General features: G+C 48.3%; 2 protein-coding genes across 4 annotated transcripts; one reads left to right on the top strand and one right to left on the bottom strand.

The window, feature by feature from the left end:
• Nucleotides 1–547: 547 nt before the first annotated feature.
• CIMAP1A (ciliary microtubule associated protein 1A) lies at nucleotides 548–4,164 on the top strand (the record flags this gene model as incomplete). The annotated part of the gene is made up of 6 exons (XM_084287912.1): nucleotides 548–1,014; nucleotides 1,639–1,839; nucleotides 2,244–2,345; nucleotides 2,526–2,647; nucleotides 3,099–3,239; nucleotides 4,081–4,164. Exons 1-6 carry the CDS (start codon nucleotides 909–911, stop codon nucleotides 4,162–4,164), a joined length of 756 nt encoding a protein of 251 aa, XP_084144038.1. The 5' UTR covers nucleotides 548–908.
• A 3,191-nt stretch (nucleotides 4,165–7,355) lies between these two features.
• Nucleotides 7,356–24,207, bottom strand: DDB2 (damage specific DNA binding protein 2). Of its 3 annotated transcripts, XM_084288118.1 has the most exons (14): nucleotides 24,073–24,104; nucleotides 23,660–23,856; nucleotides 22,873–23,032; nucleotides 21,643–21,777; nucleotides 19,792–19,975; nucleotides 17,528–17,658; nucleotides 16,848–17,039; nucleotides 14,037–14,203; nucleotides 12,793–12,892; nucleotides 11,237–11,414; nucleotides 10,013–10,158; nucleotides 9,579–9,743; nucleotides 9,219–9,264; nucleotides 7,356–8,549 (listed from the first exon to the last, which is right to left on the bottom strand). In XM_084288118.1, exons 5-14 carry the CDS (start codon nucleotides 19,961–19,963, stop codon nucleotides 8,299–8,301), a joined length of 1,548 nt encoding a protein of 515 aa, XP_084144244.1. In that variant the 5' UTR covers nucleotides 19,964–19,975; nucleotides 21,643–21,777; nucleotides 22,873–23,032; nucleotides 23,660–23,856; nucleotides 24,073–24,104; the 3' UTR covers nucleotides 7,356–8,298. The 3 variants fall into 3 exon arrangements, with proteins under 3 accessions (XP_084144244.1, XP_084144245.1, XP_084144246.1); XM_084288119.1 differs by lacking the exon at nucleotides 14,037–14,203 and adding an exon at nucleotides 15,835–15,980 and having other exon boundaries at nucleotides 23,660–24,207; XM_084288120.1 differs by lacking the exons at nucleotides 21,643–21,777; nucleotides 22,873–23,032; nucleotides 23,660–23,856; nucleotides 24,073–24,104 and adding an exon at nucleotides 20,646–20,672.
• Between the last annotated feature and the right edge of the window lie 79 nt (nucleotides 24,208–24,286).

Raw genomic sequence — 24,286 nt, 5'->3', positions numbered from 1 at the left:
TGCCGCCTCAGAGCCCAATTTCCCTGTTTTATAGAGAAATGGTGTGTCTTCAGTGAACTGAGACACAGGGATGTGAGCAGTGCTGCTCTAGCTCCAAAGCTGTAATCATTCGTTGCTCTGCAAGATCTTCCTGTGCTGTTTCAGAGGAGGCCTTGTCTGTCCAGTATTCTCTCAGAACAAAAATTTACATCACACAGAATCGTAAAATCATCCAGGGTAGGAAAAGACCATTTACTCCCACCTTTAAACTAGTCCTAAAAGGATTAGTTTAAGTCCCTAGCTGGAGACTTGTCCCCAGGGACAGAGCCCAGCTCCACGCCTCAGCCTGGGGGGCACAGGGCTGGCATCTCCCCGGGCTGAGGCCAGAGACACTTTACCAGCCCAAGCCGAGGAGGTAACAGCCCAGATGTCATCCCCGTGGTCCCGAAGCCTCTATGCTGTCATAATGCATTTCCATGGCGATGCCGTGCCGCCCCCTATAAAAGCTGGCAGCTGACCCCCCCCCCCCAGAGTCAGAGTCTGTCCTGAGCTCTGCCTGTCCGCAGCAACTCTCTGTGCCCTGTGACTGTGAGCAGCCACAGCAGCAGCGCTCATCCTCACCGAATTTTCCTTCCAAGGCTAAGAAAGGTGAAGTCGGGCTCCTCTCGCAGGGGGAGGCGGGTTTCAGACCTGGGTTTTGGGACTGGAGATTCAGCTGTTGGTCTGCTGGTGAAAGCAGCAGCGATAGCTTTGTTTCCTCTGAAGGCTCAGTACCGAGGCACAGAGGGGACGGTGAAGAAGTCCTGTGCACCAAGCGGAGCACTGGCACCTGAAAGAGAGGGGCAGAGCTGAACTCCAGGCTCTTTTGGGGCAGCCCATCAGTAACTCCTCTGCTCTTCTACCTTTAGGCTTTGGAGACACCTACCAGCATGGACGGAGCCTTTGTGGGGACGTGGAGACCTCACCGCCCCCGCGGCCCGATCATGGCCCAGTTCACCAGCCCTGGGCCCAAGTACTCCATCCCAGGGGCAACAGGTACCGCAACCAAACCCAGGGCGGGCGGCATATCTAGGACATCGCTGCTCACAGCAGCCCAAAAGTCTTTTCTGGCAAAGCCTCCGTGCCCCCCAGGCCTGGCAGAGGAAGGCTGATACTTTCCCACACCCAGGAGAGCGCTGCTTTCATACCAGCAAAAGCAACGGCCTGGGCAGCATTTCCTGGCGCTGTTCCCATTGGCACTCCAGGGAAGTCAAAGCCTCACAGAAGCCACCTTCCTGCTGGCTTGCACTCGGCTCTCCCAGTGTCTGTGGGGTTACACTCTTGGATAGCAGCTGAATCCCGGGGATGCTCGTTACGGAGGGCCAACACTGGTGCTCCAAGCAGTGTTTTTGAACTGCTGGGTGCAGGAAGTTTGCTGGCCAGACATCAGCTGTCTCTATCTGCTGCCTTTGCAGTGCAGCTACAAAGCCATTTGTGCTTCTTGGCCGACTCTTCTGCACCCCAAGCACTGCGTAACTGGCTTGTGGTTGTAGTAGTCTTGGAGGAAAAAGGCCCACGGAAGGGGAATCTGGGAGGATGGCGACTCCAACTGCGCCTCTTCCAGCGGAGCTTGAAGTGTGCAGCCTCCTGGAGGTGTCCTTTGTGTGCTTTGCTTCCTAGGTTTCGTGGGCCACAGTCCCATCAAAAGCCGAGCCCCTGCTTACACTTGCAGAGGGACCAAGCCATCCGTGACCGGCGGCTGCGGTCCCGGTCCCCGCTACTTCGTGGAGCCTGACATCACCAGGACGGGGAAGTACGTGCCTCCAGGCGCCCACATCCGGGGACTTCCCAAAATAAACACTGAGGTCACACCCGGACCAAGTGAGTAGCGGTTCTCCAGCTCTTCATCCCAACAAGACCACAACACCCCACTTCTGCCCTGGCCTAGCAGGGGAACAAGCCATAAGTGTGGGCAGCCATAAATGCCCTCTGAGAAGGATTGCTGCCAAGGACTACAGGCTGTGGGCACAAGGGGGCAGGACCCAGAGTCCAGAAAGAAGGGGGCACAGGCGGGGGGCTGACAAGAGGGACAGCAGGGCAGGACAAAGCTGTGGGGTGCAGAGAAATCCCCCTCGGTGCTGCCTGTGTCCTCCAGCACAGGGCAGGAGGAGCTGCCAGAGAGCTGGGAATTTTGCAGCTCTTCTGAAGATCCCCTCCTTGGGGTATCACCTCTGTGGCTGCAGAAAAAGACCAACACTTGACTGCTTTTCTTCTCTCGGCCCCAGGCGACTACCACACTGAAACATCCAACAAGCACGTCTTTAAATGCCCACCCGTGCAGTCCATGGCCTTCCGGCACGAGGCCTTCCGAGCAGACCACCCTCCAGGTAAGGCGACCCCGGGCAGGGCAGACACGTGCAGCCTGAGCGAGCTCCAGGGACAGCCTGCTGCTGCTCCGCCTCGGCAAGGGGCCGCTTCCAAAGCCTCCCCCTGACCTGTGGGGCCAGAAGCAGCAGCCTCTCACTCGGGACCCCATCGCTCACCCTCTCTTTTCACTCCTCCTGCAGGCCCTGGCACCTACACCTTACCCAGGCTGATGGGACCTAACACAGCCTACACAACCGCCAGCCCGTGCTACTCTATGAAGTGGAAGAGCAAGCACGATCGCTTCGATGCAGACCTCTCCAAGGTGAGCGGTGCTTCCCTTCTTTTCTGCACTGCCTAGTGACCCCGAGCTGCTCTCCTCGTGCCACGAGGGCTCCAAAGCCTGCTGCATCCTTGCTGAGGGCAGGCTTCTGTGCACCAAGAGCAAAGCCAGAGAATCCACAGCTGTGCTCACGGGGCCACAGAGCTCTCCCGCTGTTCCAGCAGAAGAAAACACAGGGATGCTCTGCCTACACCTGCAAGTGCCTCACTTGCCAGCTCTGGCAGTTCTGATGACGCAGAGCTCATCAGAACTGATGGCTACCTGCCTGCCGCTCTGGAACATGCCCCTCTTTGGAGGGGAGCAGGCTGTGCCACAGCTGACGTTGTCCCAGGCTTCCCACGCCCCTTCTCTGTTGAGGGTGCAGCCCTCGTGGGGCATCGGGAAGGAGAAACCTGTGAATTTGTACCCAACGAGGTCCCCGGCTCTCTTGCAGACTCCCGGTCCCGCCGCATTCCCAAAGATTGAGGTGGACACCTACAAAAGAAGGGCACCCATCTACACCATGGGAGCCCAAACCAGAATTGGAGGGGACAGAACCATCAAGCCTGGGCCCGCGGACTACCGCACTGGAAAGGTAAGGCAGCCTGCTCGCCTCTCCTGCTCCGTTTTCCAACGAGCAGCCTTTAAGCATCTCCCCCTTCTGCTCAGGCTTCAGAGAACAAACGGGCTTCTCCCTGCAGGCACCGGCTGCAGGACAGCAGGCCTGCTCCCTGCCCCAGACCCTAGCAGAGGAAGGGCAGAGGACACGGCTTTTCCCTTCCACTCCCTCTGCCCTTACACGCAACTTGCTCACCCATCACCATCTGTGAGAGTGGAGCTTGGGGACACCCTGCAGATACACGGGGAGGGGAATCCAGCAAAGGCTGGGCTTGGAGAAAGTTCTGGATCCAGCGCAGGTCCAGCTGAGCTTGCCATGCCAAGCAGAACAACTGTCCTTTCAGTCCAGTTTCCTTTTGCACACAAGAGCTTCTCTTGAAGCGGAATGAGACAAAAAGCAAACAAAAATCAGGGAGGTCATTCTTTACCTCTCCCATATCTGTGGTGATGACTGCTTGCCCCAAATGGCAAGCAGGAAGAGCATCAAAGCATTTCCAGTGCTCGGCTAACACGGGAGGTTTTGAAAGAGCATGCCACCAGGACAGGGAGAGTTAGCTAAAGGGTCCCATGCATGCATACAGATAAGGATGAGACATGCCAAGTGCCCATAACCACCCGTTAGAGCAGCCTGCCTTCACTGCAACAAGTCTGCTCCAGCAGGAAGCTGAAGCAGCGCTGCAGTGACATCCTGACACGGAGCAGTAACAGAGGCATACAGGGACTGGCTAGGAACAGGGGGATGTGTGGGACAGCAAGAAGAACCCTTAATGAACCCCCCCCTTTTTTTTTTTTTTTTTTTTAAACTTTTCCCCTTCCAGGTGACACTGATCAAGCCCCAGGCACCTGAGACCACTTTTGGAATCCGTCACTCCATCTATACAACTCCACTCATAGTGGAATAAAAAAAAAAAAAAAAAAATCCCCAAAAGACCTGGTTTGTTCTCCTTGAGCTGTGAGTGTACTGGGTCTGGCTGGAATGTTAACTTTCCCGGCAGCACCCCATACAGTGCCGTACTCTGTACTTGCAGCTGGAACAGCAGTGTTATCACACCAGTGTTGTGTCTACTGCTGAGCAGCAGTGGCACAGCATTGGGCCTTTCTCTAACCCTCCTAGGGGGTGGGCAAAAAAGTGAGGAGAGAAACATCACTAGGGCAGCTGACCTAAACCAATCAAAGGGATATTCCATACCATGTGATGTCACACTCAGCAATAAAAGGTGGAAACAGGAAGAAGAGGGGAGGGGTGGGCTCTCGTTGAGAAGACGTTGGTCCTCCTCTCGAACACCGGCTGCGTGCGTTGAGGCCTTGCTTCAAGGACGTGGTCAATCATCGCTCATTTGTGGGAAGTAGAGAGTAATTTCTTTCCTCTGCACTTCCATATCGCTTTCATTTATTTTGTTTGTTTGTTTTCCTCCCTTTTTTCACCTTTCCCTTTTATTTCCCCTTAGTTAAATTGTTTAGTTCATGGTAGTCTTTATTTAATTATTATAATTATTTCCCTTTAATTAAATTATCCTTATCTCAACCCGTGAGTTGTTCTTTGCTTTACTTCTCCCCCTCCTCATCTAAAGGAGGGGGAGTGAGAGAGCGGTTGTGGGGTTTAGCTGCCCAGCACGGTAAAACCACCACAGTGAGGAGAGGAATGGGAAGGAAGGGAAGTGGGGTGTGAGTGAGGAAGTTTCCTTTTCCCTCTGTAAGGTTAAAGCCTCAGCAAAAAGAGTTCAAGAGGAGAGCCCTGCAATCCAAAGGGCACGCAAGACAGCCAGCTCTACCAGCACCTTTTCACCTGTGTGCCTTCAACCCACTAGGCCTTGCATCCTGATGGCTCCCTTCACGCTGTGCCAGGGCCGTGCCTCTCCTGCAGGCTGCAGTGCTCCTGGCTGAGGAGAGATGCCAGCCCCACAAAGAGCCATCAGAGCTCAACGCCGCGCCGTGACAGCACTCAGGGCCTTCCCTACCCACTTGCACCCCACAGCCGAGCATCCTGGAGCCGCACCATGCAGCTGCTGCAGGGAACTTTACACCAAGTGTTTACCACCTGCCTCGTAGCTTCTGGCAGCATGCGAGACTGCAGCAGGCACCAGAAGCACCAGCACTTCACATGGTGATGCTGTTCACTTCCCACCCTAAGTTCCCTTTCTGGTGCAGTTCCTTTCCCCTCTTGGCAGCAGAAGCCAGATCTTAGGTTACAGGTATTTCCTTTTCTTCCCAATGGAGTACCGTGGGGGCTTTTCCCTACACCATATTGGCATCTGCCAGCATGGGAACTCTAAATCAGCAGAAGCAGCTTGCTTTTCTCAATATCTTTCCCACCTTTTTAGCCTCTGAAAATAGCATCTAGGTCTGCTGCATAGCAAGACAGTCATAAGGGAAAAGCCACTGCCTGTGAGAACAGGCACAAGAAAGAAGTAAGAGAAAGTACACTGAAGGGGACCAGACCCATTATCTTTCAAGGCAGCAAATTTTGCACATGCAGAAGAAAGGTTTCTGTGATGATGTACTGCAGGTGTTCAGGAGCTTCCCCCTGCTCTAGCGCAGACTGGATCAGCCCATGGCAAATGGTAGGGCTGTGTTTCCACCCCTGGGGCAGCCGATTCCAAGTATATTGGACTCCCCTCCAAGTGAAGGCAAATTGTGGCCTGCACTCTGCTGCTAGAGGGATGGAGAAAAATGCATTAGCGATATCAATTGTGGCGTACCACTTGGCTGCCTTTGATTCAAGTTCGTACTGGAGTTCCAGCACGTCCGGCACTGCAGCACTCAGTGGTGGCGTCACTTCGTTCAGGCCACGATAGTCCACTGTTAGTCTCCACTCGCCATTAGACTTTCGCACTGGCCATATGGGACTATTGAAAGGTGAATGAGTCTTGCTGATCACTCCTTGGCTCTCCAATTGACGAATTAGCTTATGGATGGGGATCAGGGAGTCTCTGTTAGTGCGATATTGCTGCCGGTGCACAGCTGTGGTAGCGATTGGCACTCGCTGTTCTTTGACCCTCAGCAACCCCACAACAGAGGGGTCCTCTGAGAGACCAGGCAAGGTAGATAATTGTTTAATGCCCTCTGTCTCTAAGGCAGCTATACCAAAAGCCCACCGGAACCCTTTTGGGTCCTTGCAATATCCTCTTCTAAGATAGTCTATGCCAAGGATACACGGAGCATCCGGGCCAGTCACAATGCAGTGCTTTTCCCACTCATTCCCAGTCAGACTCACTTCAGCCTCCAATACAGTCAACTGCTGAGATCCCCCTGTCACTCCACAAATATAGATGGGCTCTGGTCCTTTATAGCTCGATGGCATTATAGTGCATTGTGCACCGGTGTCTACTAAAGCCTTATACTTCTGTGCATCTGACGTGCCAGGCCATCGAATCCACACAGTCCAATAAACTCGATTGTCCCTTTCCTCCCCCTGGCTGGAGGCAGGGCTCCCCTAATCCTGGTCAGAATCTTCTTCGTTTCTGTGTTTGAAGGACTGTCTGCTGGAAGTTGGAGCAGCAAACTTTTCAGAGAATCCCTTTTTCTTGATTGTTTTCTTTTGCAACTCACGTACCCATGCCTCTAGGGTCGCGGTAGATTTTCCATCCCATTTTCTCATGTCCTCTCCATGGTCTCGTAAGTAAAACCACAGGGTGGCACGGGGTGAGTACCCACCCCGTAGACTTTTTGACTGTGAATGACTTTCTGTGATTGTTCCAATACATTTCCTTTTCATCATTAAAATAGATTCACACTGAACTCCACTCCTCCTGTTCTCTGAGTTCACAGGGCTAACCCCAGTGTGCTCAGTGTTGGCAAACAGAACGTACTGCAGTACGCCCCCTCCCAAGGGGAAACTGTGATTTACAGTCCCAGCAGCAGACAGAGAATTGAGATAAACTAGTTTTGATGGCAGCAACCATGCATAGACACAGCTCATAATGCAGCTGTGAAGGGTCCATTGAAGACACAGCATTACGACTGACTTCTCTAGTTCTAGCACTGTTCTAGTTCTCTTAGTTTATCAGGAGAAAGGTCAACGTCTTCTAACCTCCCAAACAAAAGCAGCTCAGCAGAATGTGCAAAGCACCCACTCTATGTACCACAGAAGGACTTCAGTTTAGTACAAAACTTTATTCATAGCAATACTGCAAAACTACAAAAGTGAACACAGAATCCGAGCAGGCCTGGAGCCTGTCCCATCCACCAACCTCTGGAACAGCAGCAAGGCCCCAGACAGCTTTATTTTATTAACAATCTAGAATATGCAAAACTTTTCAGTTTAACAGCAGTTTGAAGATTTGGCTCTGAAAAGGGGTGTCTGGAAGAAATCCCTCATTTCTGCCTTAAAACATTCATCCAATATTCTGACGTGCATAGGCATGGGTGAGAAATATTACCTAATTGGTAGCAAGAAAAAGCCTGGAGTTCTCGAGATAGAAACTACAAAATCAGTAGGTTCCCAGCTCTGTACTGCCCATGCATCCCACAAGGCAGACAAAGAGGACTGGCGTGTTCTTTGTAGCCTAGTTAAACAGCTGCAAGCACAGAATAGGCGAAGCCTGAGGTTCTGACAGATGCACATTGTGGGGAAAGCTGGTGTTCCCTGGGTCACCCAAGCTATCCATCACCTCACCCCTGCAAATATTGGACCTTTTCAGGACGTCAGTGTCGCTAACAAAGGCTTCCTCAGTTCAGTTTGACTAGGACTCTCTGGGGACCCGTCATGAGCTGCTCCACAGCGCGCCACATGAGGTGATCACCTCTGTTACCAATCTGTTACTGGTAACAAGCAGATGTGGCAGGCTGGAAGCAGTAACTGCAGCAGGATCTGAAGACCTCTGAAGTTTCCCTGATGCCTCAGAAAATAAGTGGTAATTCCACCTGGAGGACAAACGGACAACTCTCTAGAAGGGGAAGCAAAGGGAATCAGGGAAGCAAGATCAGATCCAGGGAGGAAGGACAAAGCAAGAAGGCTAATGCCCTGCAGCACTTATGCTGCCCACTGCCAGCACTGAATTTGTCCTCTCTGATCCAGAAAGGATCAAAATACTAAATCAGTTTTCTAGATCCTTCCCTTTTCGCTTCCTTGCCTGTGATTTAGGATCTTTGCTTTTTGTTCTCATCTCTTCCACATCCCAAGACAGTAACTTAGCTTTCAGTTTGCTTGTCCCTGGGTTTGCCTGTCTCTGCCCTCCACGTCTGGACAAACTCCGGCTTCCAATCCCCTGTTCTGTCATGGCTTTCAGAAGATGTTCTTGCTTCTTCATCACCATCTCCTCCCGGCTCCAGATCAGAATATTAAAGCCTGAGAGGAAAAATTAAACATTGTATTTGATGTAGATCTTCTGACGGACAATACCTTTGGCTATGCTGCTTCAATGCCAGAAATTCAAAATGTTTTGTCTGTTCTAAGACATTTCCAAGGCAAATAGGATACAAAGATATTTATTGCAGACAATCTCCAAACACCCATGAATTTTTTCTCTAATTACAAAATGTAATCAAGTAATTTCTAATCTCATCTGTCACAGTTATAAGACAGAAACCTACAATCCATTCCCTTAATCCCATACCGCCTATGAAAAATCTTGTAATCTTGGCTGTGAAGCCTGCGAAATAAGGTAAGTCAAATAAAGGGAAAGTGCTACAGGCCTAGCCGGAAAAGGCCTTTTTCCCCCCATCCTGTGTTCTGGAACTGTTATATGGCCGGCAGATGGCAGCAGGGCTCAGGGGAGGCTTCTTCCCCTGCAGATCTCGTGCTCAGGAATGCTTGAGAGATGACTAGCAGCCCATTTCGTAACGGCAAAAGTGGAAGACTGACAAGAAGGTCTTGACTTCCTTCACAGATGTAGAAAATTATAGGGGACTGCTAGTGAATGGGATCTGGGAAACCACACTCACGACTTGCTTTTAGTCTTGAGAAACAAGCCTAGTCTTTCCTGGGTGCTTAGTGTTCTAGGTTCTCTTTACTCACCCATGCCAGAGGCCAGTGTGTCTCCCATAGGGTTAAATTTATTGAGCTGAAAATGGAAAAAACAATGAGAGTCTGTAAGAACATCAGTGCTTACATAACAGAGGCGTAAGAGCACCACTGCTTATATAACGGCAACAATCTGGAAAGCAAAATGCTCCCTAAAGAGCATCACAGGAAACCCACAGATGACCACAGAACAGCCCTGCTCGAGTCAGCAGCTTTAACCAGCAGCCACAACCCCACGAGACCGTGAGTCTGTCACAAGTGGAGAGGATGTTCCTATTGTTCTCGCCCCTAAAGCCCATCTCTTGGCTGCAGTTCAACACGCAGAGGTAGTTTTAGTTGCAGTGCCCAACTCACCGAGATGATTCCAGACGCGTTTGGGTCATGGAGCTGACAAACCATCTCCCCGGTGTTCCCATCGAATATATCAACAGTCCGCAGCTCGTTCACCGTGTACCCTGGGAACTTCGGGTCTGGGTAGCGACCCGCTACAATGAGGTCATAGCGAGGATGCCACGTCGCCTGGTCACAGAGCAGAGGGACAGGGAGTTAGAGAGGGGCAGAGTTAATGCTGACACACACCAGGGAACCAGCAGCGTGAGCAGCAGTTTGTCCATCCCACTCATAGACTCAGAAACACGAGCATCCTCAGCGGAATGCTCTGCAAGAGCTGCAGCAGTGTGAATATCCACCCACCATCGTATCCTGCCCAGAAATCAGACCATTTCTTTCAAAGCCTGCTGCTAGCACCAAGGGTGATGCTCCTCTTGGACTATGCTGGCTTAACTCACCTTAATAGGTGTGAGGTGCTGGAACTGCCGATGTGGGTGTGGGATCAGATGCTGTGGCTTGGTCCAATCTGAACAAGAGTAAACCCTGATTTCGTTGCGCTGGTCTGTACTCAGCAGCTTGGCACCATCCGTTGGGCTGAAGTAAGCTGGGAGAGGGGGACAACGAGGCAAACAAGAGATCAGTATGCTGTGATTGACAAGAAACATAAAAGTCACATTTCTCTAACTAGGAAAATGTCAACTTGTTTCTTTTTTAAACTAAAAATGTACACGTGGCCATGTGCCCTAACACAAGACTTCACCTGTCTCAAGCAAACTCAAGGCTCTTACAGTAAGCTGAAACCTACAGCATGGAGTTACATAGGAAGAATCATTCTCATTTTAGAGTCAGAAAGAGACATAGCCAAGAAAGGAACTTGTTCATTCAGATGGGAAGTCACCAGAAAAGATGGAAACTGACACCTACAGTTCAGACTTGCAGAAACTGGTAAAACTGCAGCCAAGAAACAGCCTTGAGTCCCACGCCCTGCTTTTGCCAAAGGAACCATCCCAATAAATTCAGTTTTCTCATCTCAGACACTGCTGATGTTTCAACACTAAGAAAGCACAGTGCCACCGTTTGTACAGCAAGTCTGAGGCCATCTGTAGCTGCCCTATTTCATCTCCCTGCCTCTGTCTGCACATTCCCACTGCCTTCCTTGCTTATAAGCACCAGCAAAAGGAAGACAGCTGGCATGCAGGAAAGCTTTTCAGCAAGAAAGCAGGAGCATCCTCTCTGTTAAACCTGTAAGGCAGCACCTCAGAAAATAACGAGCTCTAAGCTGCCTAGGATAAGTCTGTCAAAAAATAGAATTTGTGCGTGCTTCCACCATGAACAGCAATTCTGAATAATTTACTCAGAAGGTTAAAAAAAATACAGGTTAACAAGTTAAATCAACTTTCTCCCAAAGGACTGAGGTAAAATTCATGTTCAATGTTTGTGTTTAAAAGTTACATGATACTTGAACAATTTGCATCTGGCTGTATTGAGGCTTGCTCCAAAGTGTTTTCATCTCTTAAAAAAATGCAAAGAGATAACTGGAAGAAAGAGAGAATCAGCTCATGCTTTGGGGGAAGAAAAGCAACACAGAATCCAAAACTCATGAAAAAAGAAAGGAAGAAAAACACATGGATGGGAGATGCAGCAGGCATCTGTGTGACAAAATTCTTATCTCATGAACTTACCTGCATTGACAGGTTTGTCATGAGGAAGCACATGAAGAAAATTAGTTTTGTCTTTGATGTTTCTGAGGTCCCAGATTTTGACTGTCTGATCCACAGATGCTGTGGCCAACAGCCACTCACATCGAGAGTTAAACTCCACATGAGTTACTTTCTTCTTGTGCAATTTCAGCTTCCAAATCTGAAGCAGAGGAAACAAACAAACAAAAAATAAAAATCACACACACACAAAAAAGGACTGGATTTAAAAAAAATGAAATGAGAATCTGCTAGTGTACTAGTGCAGAGTAAAGAGGTCATACATTTACAGAGTTAAAAAAAAAAAAAAAAAAAAAAACCTTCTATAATACACCTACTGGAAACAAGAAAGGAGAGGAATGACCTTGGAACTATTTATTCCTGGGAGAATCTCTGATCCACCAACTTATTACAGCTATAGGAAAGAAAAATACAATCCCTGTTTCATGGAGCGAAGCATTAATGTCACTGTTAAGACCTCATGTGGAATACTTCATGCAGTGCCAGTGTTGCAGCTGCAGGAAGATTAAAACAAACTGGAACAGGTACAGAAATGAGCCACCAACATAATAAGGATGGGCCTACTTTGTGGGAGATCAGAAAAGCTTGCTTTCTTTATCTTAGTAAAAATGACAGGTGATGGGATACAATTGGCTTCTAGAAAGGTATCAGAAAAGAAATATAAGAAGAAATATTTAAATTCAGCAGAACAAATGGATATAAACTGACTATCAATAAATTTATACTGGATGACAGAAGATTCTTTCTAGTCAAAGGAGTACAGTTGGCCCTCCCTCTATAATAATAGGTATCTCCTAAATGCAGAAGAGCCCATCAAATTCTTTCAAGAGAAAAAAAAAATAAAGAAAGCAACTAACCTTTAATGCACAAAACTCATGTATGTGTAACTGCTCGCTAATTTACACAGCTGCCTCTGGCCACAGCTCACCGGGTGGCACACTCTTACAGATGTTACCTTTGCAGGCAGGAAAAATGGTAATTCCAGTGTGGTGGTACAGCAGGCTCCTGTAAGCAGGGCCACTCCAAGCCTGTTCTCTAATAGGTTTCTGTACTGCTTCAGAGTCTGCCTCTGCCTGCCCTCTTATGTCTAGAAGCAGTAGTGCAATTTATATCCCAATGTTTGTTGAATTACTGTTCCATACTTACTCCACAGTCATGGAAAGGTGTCTGTCAAAGCAGTGCCTCCCAAATGACTCCTATCAGGGCGCTAAATTTTTGGAAGGATGAAGGTTGCTGGCAGAAGGTATTTAGGCTCTTCAGGTTACAGTATAATTACTCTGCCCAGTAACAAATACTTTTAAGAAAAGGGCAGCACATCACACAGTCCCTGTTGGAGAACTGTTACTATCACACTGACTAACATGCTTGGCAGAAGCTGAGGAAGTCTTAGCCCCTAAACTATGTGTAGGCTCATCTCAGCTGCAAGGCACTTGTCCACTTTACTGGGCCCCTGTAGTGCAGGGAAGTCGATGAGCAGTGCAGATTCCTGTAAAGGAGGTGCTGTAAGGAGCCATACAAACCTCTTCACCAGAAGTGCTGAGCAGAACCACGTTGCCCAAATTATCTCCTGTCACCACAGCGCGGCAGCTTGCAGAAACATCAACGCTGCAGTACCAGCAACTAGAGGGAAAGAGACAAAAATCAGTGCTGCCTCCCACAGGCAGCTGAAGGCAGCTGAGCTCTGGTTCACATCTGGTCCCTTTCTGACAAAGGAGACCACAACACATTGTAATTGCCATCTCCTGCCTGATCTGATGGGGTGGCCCTCAACATCAGGAAGGTTTATCAGCAGTGCTTGTTTTGGCGACTGAATATGAAATAATTTCCAAATAATTTGTGAAATGCTCACTAGACAGAGTGTGACATGTTGGGACAGTGGAACACAAAGGCTGAGAAGTCCCTTGGAGCCTGCACACTTTGAGAAATATCAGAACACCCATGCAACATAGCCAAACATACAGAAACAGCTTTAAAATAAGGTTTCCCACAACACAGTGAAGCAGCAGTAAAGAAAAGACAAAAGCTTTGGATTGGAAAGTTGCACCTCTAAACTGTCTCAACTTCATGCTCCAAGAAACAAAACTAAGTGGAGATTTATCTGATAAAGACCTATTTCTTAACCCCAGCTCTGCTGGAGGGTAGGGCCAGTGAGAGTAAAACTGGGGTCCTTTGGGAACCTGTAGGGAAAGCTTTAATTTGCAATGAATTGCAAATTATTCTTGATTTCAAGGCACTGGGAATTAGCATGGTGAGCATGCACACTCCAGAGGGCAATAGGGTAAACTCAGTAAGCTGAAACTTTGATTCTTCAGGAATGTTTTTTGGCCTGAGCTCTCCTCTGCTGCCTGAGCTGCTGCACACAAAGCGCCCAGAACACCGATCACAACAAAGAGCAGAAAGCATGTTCTGCTCTTCTCACCTCACACTTTATACAGCAAAGCTTTGTCAGTACCTGCAAGACAGGAGATGGTGTCACCAGAAATAACACCAGAAGGTGCACGCAGCGCACTCAGCTACTGCAAAAACCAAGGTGCCCCGGGGCTGCCTAGCTTGTCACCCACCCTGCTGTGCTGGAGCTGGGACCGGGAGCCTATCTCTGAGCTTCCTCACAGGGCCACGTCACGCCAAGGATCTCCTCACGCTTGCAAAGAAGCAGATGTTAGTGAGCACGAGCAGAGCCACAGCACTAACCCAGCGCTAAGGGTTAACCATTAACCACAGCATTAAGGAGCAGAGATTCATCCTTGCACTGCTCCCTCCTCACCAAACGTTATGGAGCTCGTGGCCACAGTCCGGGGCACGGGAGATCACCTGCACGGCTCTGCCCTCAAGGTCCTGCAGGCTTAGGGTGCCATCCCCTGATGCCACATAAAGCTTCACTGCCTCATAAGGACTGAACTTGATGTCTCCAAGAGAATCTCCCGGCCCTTTCTGGAATACACACAGAGCCAAAAGGCATCAAGGTTAGAGTGGGGGAAAAAAAATCTTAATACAACTCATCTCCTGGAACACACTGCAGGTTTCCCAAGGCACGATGCACCGCTCTTTTTTCAGGGGACACACATAAGATCTTTCTGATCTGTTTCAGACCTGAGCGTATACATTCTGAGCCTCTAGGTTCAACCCCAAATGTTCTGAGCCTCTAGGTTCAACCCCAAAGCTTTGGGCTGCAAACCTCATTAGCAGCACTGCTTCCTCTGCTGCCGAGGGAAGGACAAATCTGCAGCGACAAATCTGCACTGAACCACCTGGCTCAGACCAGGTTTAGGAGATCAGAAGAAAAACCAGCACCACTGCATACAGAAGCTACAGAAAATCTCACAACAGCCCTGCACCAAGCTTTTCTTACAGCGGCTTCGTTCACCAGTTCACTACAGCCTACTTCCATTCCATACCTAGTCCTTCTCAAGGTACCAGCAGGCAGCACAAGAGCAGTGCCAGGAGTAATTCTACTGCTAGCTACGAGGCACAAGAACCTCAACTGAGGAAATGTGGAAAACATACACAAAGACAGAAAAGAAGGACACAGACTGGGAGTCCCCAGACTCTGATGTGCACTCCATCTGCTGCTCACAGAGCAACCATTTAATGAAGTCACACAGTACACACGAGCTGTCAAGAGGCCAATGAAGACAAAAAGCCCACCCATAGAGCTTGCCTGCCCTCACAGCAGCAAAGACAGACTGCATGTCCTTTCAAATCCAGGCATTGCTGTGACAGGGATCCACCGGGATACAAGATCTTCCCGTCCCACCTTGCCTACCTGAGCAGTCATCCCAGCACCACTAGGGCTCACCTTCTGCCCCAAGACAAGACTGCAGCTGGAACAGCCGCTTTGGAAACCAACCACGGAAGCTGCTACCAGAAGGAATCAGGTGGAGAAAAGCAAAGAGGAGGCTAACCCCTTTTCCCTCACTTACCTAGCACTGAAGTAACTAATTGAAGAGGTCAGGCTTCCTCATGAGTCCACAGAATAGTGTGAGAGGGGGATTCTAAACACAGGCACATAGAATTGCCTCTAGAAATTCACCTCCTCATTCCTCTGAAGAATCTGAGTCTTAATTTTGGTATTTTATACAAGAAGCACCGAAAGTTAGGTGGGAAGAACTGGTGTGATCCTTATGACGTGTACCACTTAAAGCCAGTGGCGTTTGTGGAGAAGGCCTGAGGGGACCGCAGATGGCTCTGCAAAAGCCACCTGGCAGCGAGCAGCACTGCTAGCAGGCCAAGAGGTCAGCAGGTCCCCAGGGCAGAGCTACAGAGCACAGAGCTGAGGAAATCCACCCCACACTCCCACGTATAACAGGTAGTAAGCAAGCATCTGGGTCCTTCCCCTTAATGAGGGAGAGCTCTCTTCTACCCACCACCCCATTTCAGAGAAAAATAAAAAGGGAGAGCGAGCCTCCTCAGAAGGGAGGGAACTCTTGAAATTTAGAGGGTAAAGGAGGTCTACGTGGAGAAGAAGCCCAGCTCCCATATATTAGAGACCAGCATCTCTCTCTCTCTGTGTAGTGCTCCTGCCAGCAGGACGCAGAGGCCCAAAACATTGCTGTATTTCTTACTCCCAGTCCTCGGAGATGGTGAAGACCCGGAAAGTATTGCCATTAAAATCCTGCAGGGTGGTAGTGCCGGCAACTGACGAAGTGTACAGCTGGCTAGGGTTAAAAGGGTTAAACTTCATTCCTGTGATGGCCCCTCCAGCTCCCATCTACAAGGAAGGGGATGAACAAAAGAAAAAATCCACTGAGTGATGGGGAAGAAGGAAAGTGTGTGCTCTAAGTCTGCATTCTCTGCTACGTTCTTAACAGCAACAGTCAAACACACCACAGCCCTCCAGGAGACAAAGACAACCATGCCTTCCCACATGACAGTTGTCTAGGCAGCTGCCCTCCCAGAGAATAGAGCTGCAACTCCGCCAGTCCCCCAGCAATGTGCTCCTTGGCTGACATCACACTAGTAACAAAAAAAGAAATACAGCCCTGGAATTTTTGGAGGATGGAATTCCTTCCAGTGCACACCTATGTTAATTTAGGAAGGGACAGAAGAGTCTTTTAGAGTCCCTGTAGGACTGCCAATGGCTGAATATGCTATGGGGGCATGCTAGCTGTACAAACCACTCATTCTAGCTTAGTTTTTTACTTCAGATGTAGGGACTTTGTTTCTCTCCACTCCAAGTTGCTTCTTCATATGACACAGAATAAAAGGTGAGCAGAGAAAGATCAAGACCTAAACCAGACAGACCCTCTCTGCCTATTTGCTTCTGGCATCCCTTTAAAATAATTGTTTTGCCAGTTGTTGATTTTTTTTCCCCCCACACTGAACGCACATCAAGTACAGTTTCATTATGAATTTACTCAACAAGCCTCTGTTCTCCCTAGTGCAATAGGATTGTTCCCTAGAACAATCTGGAATTTAGGAATGACAGCTGCTGCATCTCAGTCCTGACCCATGCCTGGCTACTCTGCAGCCCAAGGCCTTCACGTGTTTCTCACAACAGATCTCACTTCTGACCCGCAGATATTTGGTGGTGCTCCAGTTTTCCCCTCCTACCCACCCCACACACCCAGTGACTTACCCCTTTTATAAAGCAGGTTTTAGTAAGTACTTCGTAGTCCCACAGAATGATGTCTCCACCTTTGGAACCAACGGCTACGGTACTTGGGTGTGTTGGATGCCACTCCAGGCATGTCACTCTCCTGTCAAAGGGACTTGCTGTTCGAAAGAGGCGGTATGAGGTCAGAGAACGCAGAAAGGGCAGCTGTAGACACTGTTACAAAGATAAAAGATAATTATGACTTCTGCAGGGATCCCTGAGTATCTCTGAATGAGGAGCACTAACAATTTCTAATCACCACCAGCTGTAGAACATTCACAACAAAGGCTAAGCTCCTCTCCGCAAGGAGTACGTGCTGTCCCCAGGGGAAACAATCTGGACCACGCAAATCCACATCAACCACAGCACCCGGAAAGCAACAGAGAACTGAGAGATACCATGCCTTAAATGACGTACAGGGAGCTAAGCCTCTTGGGCTGAGCTAAGAAGGCAGGATAACTAATATTAACGAGGGAGGATAACATCTCCCTGTCAGAAATAAGACCTTGATGACTATGTCATTGCTGTGCATCCAGAACGTTACACTTCACCTACAGCTACAATGTCATAGGCCTCCATCCCAATTGCTTGCAGCTTAACAATACAGCATAAAAAAAAAAGAGTTAGGACATCCAACAGGTCATGAAGGAGGAACTCCTCACCTGCCTGAGCTGCGCCCGGATGGAGCCTCCCAGCTTGTTCTGGTAGACATAATGAACAATGCTGCACCGCCGCTCCAGCTGATGGAAAAGGGCTCTGGTGTTTCTCGTCACAGACCCACCTCCACTCCGACCTGCCAGAGAGGAAAAGAATAAAAGTTACTGGGAGCCAACGCCGGCCATGCTCATTCACTAAACATGGGAAGACATCTGCATTTGCTGCTAAATCCATGAAAAGCTTCAGCCACAAGTGAAAAGACTAAATGACTCTTACACGTCTAAGGAGCACGCAGCCTTTGCCACTGCGGAGCCCAGTGCTTCCCATAGGCTGCCAAACTTTGTGTATGCTTCCTCATGTTCAAACTTCCTTCTGCTAGCCAAAGATTTAGCAAAAAGACAGCACGAGAAGGAGGACTAAAGCAAAGTCTCAGGTGGCGCATCTCTTGGACAGTAAACAGCCTGAATGGTTCGTACCCAGAATATACTGAGGCCATCCAAAGCCCCAGCAACTTGGCAACATGCAGTGGGAGGGGGTGAGCCCCTGTGTGCAGGGGAAAGAAGGTCAGACGTGTGAAAAGCAGAAATATTACACCTGAAATTTCCCCAAGTGTGGCAATGGGAGTTCCCACACAGTTCCTGAAATGCCTGCTTGTGAATGAGAATATTCTATCTGCTTGTGCTGTAGCCCGTACAGTCTGCCTGCAAACTGTGAGGTTTGTTTTTGATAATAGACTTGCTGACGCCTCACCGCCTGAAAACCTTTCTGTTCAGGGTGATTTTTGCTGAGAGCACAGCATGCTTCTACATTTTGTTCATGTTCCAAGTTTTATCTTCAGGGACCTTTAGATAAAAACAAGATCTGTGCGCAGTCCCATGTCTATGAGCTAATCATCCCCATGGCAATAGACTGTAACACCTCAGTAGATCTAGATGTCAAGTGAGAAAGATGCCTTTGTTAAGAAACAAAAATGCTACGTTCATTTAAGGATACTAATGAAAAAACAGAAGACCAAAAACATAAGGATCATTCTGTGTGATTAAAAACTAAACAAAATCTTCCTTTAATGCAAGCCTGGAACCTAGAAATGCAGGGGTGAGAGACTAAACTTCTTTATTCACATGCCAACATAGTGCTAACACTTGCCACACCTGTTGAAGCGGGCACAAAAGGATTTATATTTTAATTCCTTTTTTTTTTTTTTTCCCTCCACAGAAGAATTAGCATCCACAGTTCCTTCTTCAGAAGTGACAGAAGGGGGCATATTTTTTCAGATTCAGTGTGGTTGCAAATGAAAATTTACTAAGTAAAAACATCAGGCCGTTTTAGAATCTGCTGTAGTAAACGCTTAAAAACAGATTTCAACTGCAAGAAACTGGACCTGTACTACATAATTCAGAAGAAAAAAATTTTTTTTTCCAAAACATATTAAAATCAATATATAAAACAGTAAAGAAGCATTACGATTTTCTCTGGGGGGTTGGATGTTTTTCTCACAAAGTGTGTATAAAGAACAGAAAATCTCAAATGCAAAGGTCTTGATCTTTTTAAGAAAAGTCTTCGGGAAAAATACGATTGGTCTCTTTTTCCTCAAAGTACTAACCACATCCAACTCCCTCTGAAACTTAGGGGAACTACAGGTGCTCATCAAATCTGAAAATCAGGCCATGAAGTTACAATGAAAACCACACAGCTAAGTCAGCTACAGAAGATGCTTTAACTATCCACAACTACGTACAGAACTCCTTTCCAACAAGAGTATTTTGCTTCCATGACCACTGTCCACACTAACAACTGCTTCGTATTTTGTAACTCCTGCTTGCTTTAGGAAAAGTTAGAATACACACAGATCAGGTGGCAATGTCAGTTTAGACTGCACGCTGTAGAAAACCAACCTTACAGCTAAGAAACTGCATTAAGAATTGCATGGAAGAAAAAATGATTTGTTACCAAGGCTGTCTGTCCTACAATAAAGCAGAGATCTGGTAATTCAGGAATTCCACAGAACTCTCCAGTGTGCGGTGATGGCATCATCAGTGGGCAGGCTTCTACCAAGGGGTATGGAGTTTCAAATACGAAGGACAGACATGCAGACACACTCCCACTAGACAGATAATTGGAGGCTGCACTACCCCGATACATGTCTGTGTATCACTTGAATATGTAATAGAGTCATCTGAATGTGACTCTTGGCATTCTCCTTCTTCAGCTAGTCAATACCTGTGATTTAGGGTAAATCTGGTTGGGAGAAACAGTAAAGAAGCGTTACCGATTTTCTCTAGGGGTTTGGATGTTTTTCTCAGAAACAATTTCTTCGCTAGTGGTTCGTTCTCTAGTTCCTTGTAGTCCAGTTTCCTTTTCCCAGACGATTTTGCTTCTTCTGACCAATACTCATGCGCCCTCTCATGCTTCTTGTCCTTTGGCTGATTTACTGGAGCCATTCTGTCTGACCACTAGAAGCAAATAAAAGCACGGAAGGTAAGACTGTCACAGACTTTTAACCAGACGACAGAGAGGAAAACTGGAGTGAAATTTATCCCAGTGGCCTGGAAGTAGTGCTTATACCCGTAGCCTCTTTCATCAGCATGACAGTAGCTTTTTGTTGTGCTCTGCTGGAGAGGGGAACAGGTTCAATAAACTCTTCTTTGTTCCCATATGAAAATGAGTGTATCCTACAGCACTGGGGTATGTTTTGACAGATGTGCTTCTACCGAAATTTTAAGCTTAAAACCCACAGATCTGCATAAAGCACATCTGTGAAACCACATAATACCCTAACTGTTCCTGCAGCAGCTCACACTGAGCTCTTCAGACTGGGCTAAGGACAGGGTCTGAGTTGTTGCAAAGACAGCCAAGGCTGACTGCTGTCCCACCGAGCCCGTTCAGAAGACACTTCCTACTCTTCCTACTTCACGGCCACCACCTAATATTTGGGCAGGGCTCCCTCGCTAAGCTCCAAACACGCTTTTGACCGTGGGGGCCAGCACCACGAGCCTGCTGCCTGCCCCGGCTCCCCGCCTCCTCCTCCCGGCTGCCGGGCACCGCACCCCGGGGGCTCCTCGGGAAGAGCCCGCTGAGGGCCGGGTCCCTCCCCGGGTCCCCACCGAGCCTCCCCGCTCTCACCTGCGCTCCGCCGGCCTCCGCTGCCCCGGCCCCTCCCCGGAGCTTTCATAACCGGGGCGGGGAGGAGCGGGGGGGCCGCGGCTGCCGGCCCCGGGAGCGGCGCCGAGCCCTGAGGCGGCCTCGGCAGGGCCCCGCCGCCGCCATCTCACGGCCCCAAGCGCGGGGGGACCGCCTCTGAGGCGGCCTCCAGGGGTTCAGCTCAGCTCTTTCGGGGCTCCTAGGGGAATAATTAATTACTGCGGCACCGAATGGGTTGATTAAAGCTGCGTGGAGAGGGCCCAAAATAGATCAACCGAACAGCGAGCGAAAAAAAGAAGAGAGGCTATTTAAAAACGCGACTTGCACTGCCAGGCGCACCTGGTGTCAAGCTGTGGTGGAGCTCAACAGAAAAACCTGTGCCTTACAGCTGGGGAAAAAGAAAAACAATCCCCAGCTGGAGGCACACACGCCTCCCTCCCTCCCTCTCCATCCAGGAGGGAGGCTGCTGCCTGCCTTGCCTCCAGAGCAGCAGGCAGCCTGTGCCTCAGGTCCCCATCGGTATTCTGAGTAATGACGTCCTGTCATCCACACAGCTGGTGTGTAGTCCTAAAACAGCTCTGTAACCACTCCTGCAGTTGTAGGTGTGCTGCTTTTTTGAGGGGACAGGGGGTTCTGTTCAAGTTACCTATACATTTTCTCACATAGTAGAAAATGAACTGAAAAACTACTAGGAGAAGCTACAAAGAGCCAAACTCCAGACCTTTCTGCTGCACTGCATAAATGTTGTATTAGTTTTAGCATCCTAAAACCAAGTATCAGAATGACCTGGAAAAAAAATCATAACCGCTGACAGATGTCAGTTTTGACATGTTGACAGACAACATGTCAGACCGTTTTGAACATGAATGCCGGCCTGACCATGGTCTTACCAAGCACTTTTGTAACACACAGCATCCTTCTGAGAATTGTACCCATTAACAAAAAAATAGCAATAGCAGTAACTGAAAGTAGTATTTACCTGCTTTCCTCAGAAGCCTTGAAGGCTTGATTTCTGGGAACGGAAACTGCTATAGAAAAATAGCCTCCTTGTCTTGACAATGATCAACGAGTTTGTTTACAGGTCTGCACATGTCATCATCATCAGAGGCAGAACCTGTGGAGGTCATCAGGAATCACCAACAAATCACCAATTAAAGGACAAAAATCTTAACATCCCTTGTTTTTCACATACAGTAAAAGGTGTAAATTTCTAAGTCTGTAACTGAAGACAAATGCCCCAATACCAACTCTCTTCCAGCAGATTGAAAGACCTGTATTGCTTTCAGTGATCTACGTATTAATCCCAAAGTAGACTCCAATGGTGTCATCTAGGTTACCCCCAGCAATGTTGTATACTTCCTGTCCCCATTCCTTTCATCCTCCAGTGTTTGCTTCCCTGCACAGAGGGCATGCACAGTAACCTACAGGTTTCCTCATTGCGCTGTCATGGTTAGCATTTTCTATCAATTACTAACACCACATTTGCTTTCTCTCTCAAGAGTCACCAGATTATTTTTGTAATCGTTATTCACTAAGGACAAGAATAGCAGTTCACAAATCATGCACGGCCACTGGCATGGGGTGCCGCCAATTAGTACTGGTATGCCAGTACTAAGCAGACGTGGTACACCACAGGCCAGAGAAAGAGTAATTTGAAAATACTATTCTGCATTTACAGGCTCACACTCTTCAAACTAATGTATGCAGCAAAGTCAAAGGAGTATAAATATGCATGAGCAGGATATTAGGCTTTCTTTTTTTTTTATTTTTTTACAATGCCTTCTGTCTGATATACACTCTTGTTGAGGTTCCACCTTAGTTATAGCTCACAGTTCTCTATTAGAGAATAAAGCTGTCTTGTTGCTGGGTCTGGTAAAGCTATATTCTGACTAAGACCGTCAACTTCATGGTATTTGTAATACTAGTTGGTATTTTGCCTCCTTGTTGCCAGGATCTTTTTCCAAAGCATGAATGTTTTTGGCTACTTTAGTCTGACTACTGATGTAAAGAGTACCATTACAGCAACTTGAGTTTTGCCCGCAGATGCAAGCAAGACTTATCTTCTGCTAAAAGGTAGGAAAAATTTTTCAATCCTCAGGAGATAAGAGTAAATATGCTATCTAACCTCCTTCTATCCCATGACCTTTACTAGGCTGCCCTGCATCAGGAAAAAGAGCAGAAGTATTGCTATTCTAATGATCTTGTTTACCTGAGCACTCAATTTTCCCTAAGCAATCCCAGTCTTAGAGGAAAGGAGTGAGACAGCCATGTTACGTAGTAGCCTCGCCACTTAGTCAGCACTGTGGACAGCCAGATCCGAAATGGAAGGCATCTCAGATGCTCAATGCATGGAGTATCAGTATCAAAATCTGCATAACATAAAATAAGGCAAACAGTGGATAAAGAATATTAATGAATTACGTGTTTTTGCTTTCCCCTACCTCATTAATGTACGTACATTTGATAATGGCATTAAAATCTCATATAGTTAATTTAGAGAATCTCTACGCCAAAGAATTGGCATTGGTTTTGTTCATTTTTTTTCAGGGGTGGTGGTGGTGTCTTATTTTTAAAATAAAAAAGTATTATTTCAGTAAGATAAAAAGTTAATGCTCAGTGATAATTAACTTCTAGGGTAAGATAAATGTCTTGAGTCGCTTTTTGAAAGTACACTCATTGTTGTACCACACACAGTGACATATCACGGGAATCTACCTAGGGGAAAGTGAACTGAGGATTGGCCCCAGGGCAAAATAAGTGGAATGATTTCTAAGATCTCTTTTCTAATAGGAATTCATAGTCTCTGAAGGTCCTCTGTAGAGGTACTTTTCTACCTCCTATAAAACTTGGGGCAGTTGTCAAGAGAGAAAACATCCCTGGGCTGCTCCAGAGAAGCGGGAGCACAGATTTATGGCATGTTCTTTCCTCTCTCCCTCCTGTAAGGCTCTCAAACTTTCCTCTCTCCACTGATTGCATAAACATCACAGCAAACTCACAGTTGGTCCTTGGAGTTGGGTCCCAGGTCTCTTGGAAGCAGTCGAGAGGAGAGAGGCCAGCGAGGCCTCCAGGCACTCCTCTACACTCTCTGTCCCAGCGTCATGGCAAACCACACCCGAGGCCTGGCGCTAGAAATGGAAACTCTGGCACACAAACCTCCTGGTACTTCGAAAAAGCTGGCTTCGACCAAGAGACTCTGAAAAGACGAGGTCTGGGTTATTCAGGAAAAAGGTTTCCAGAGGAGAGGGCGAATGGACTGAGTCAGCTCTGAGGGAGCGAGCCAAAAGGCCACCACGCTGAGCTGCGGCGAGGCTGCTCCCCGACCCCAGGAGGGTGACCCACACCTCACAAAACCGAGGGATGGGGGCTCTGGGTGGGCACAGGGGGCTGCAGCTCGCAGTAACCAACTAACCGAGCCCAACTCCCTCAGCACCGGCTCCTCACAGGGCTGCCTGCCCCCTCAGGCACTCGCCATGCCGGGGGGCGCCCCCCAAGTGCTTTAAGCGACACCCCACAAAACGCAGGGCAACCCCCGAGCCCCCGCCCGGACAGCCACTTCTACTCCTCCGAGCCAGCCCCACCTGCCCGTGAGGCCCCGTTAATTAGCTAATTAGGGAGGGGCGGGC

This window comes from Netta rufina (genome assembly GCF_964035555.1).
Source record: "Netta rufina genome assembly, chromosome: 5".
NCBI classification, from domain to species: Eukaryota; Metazoa; Chordata; class Aves; order Anseriformes; family Anatidae; genus Netta; species Netta rufina.
Note: the sequence above shows the minus strand (reverse complement) of the source record. Positions and strands in the feature narration are given on the sequence as shown.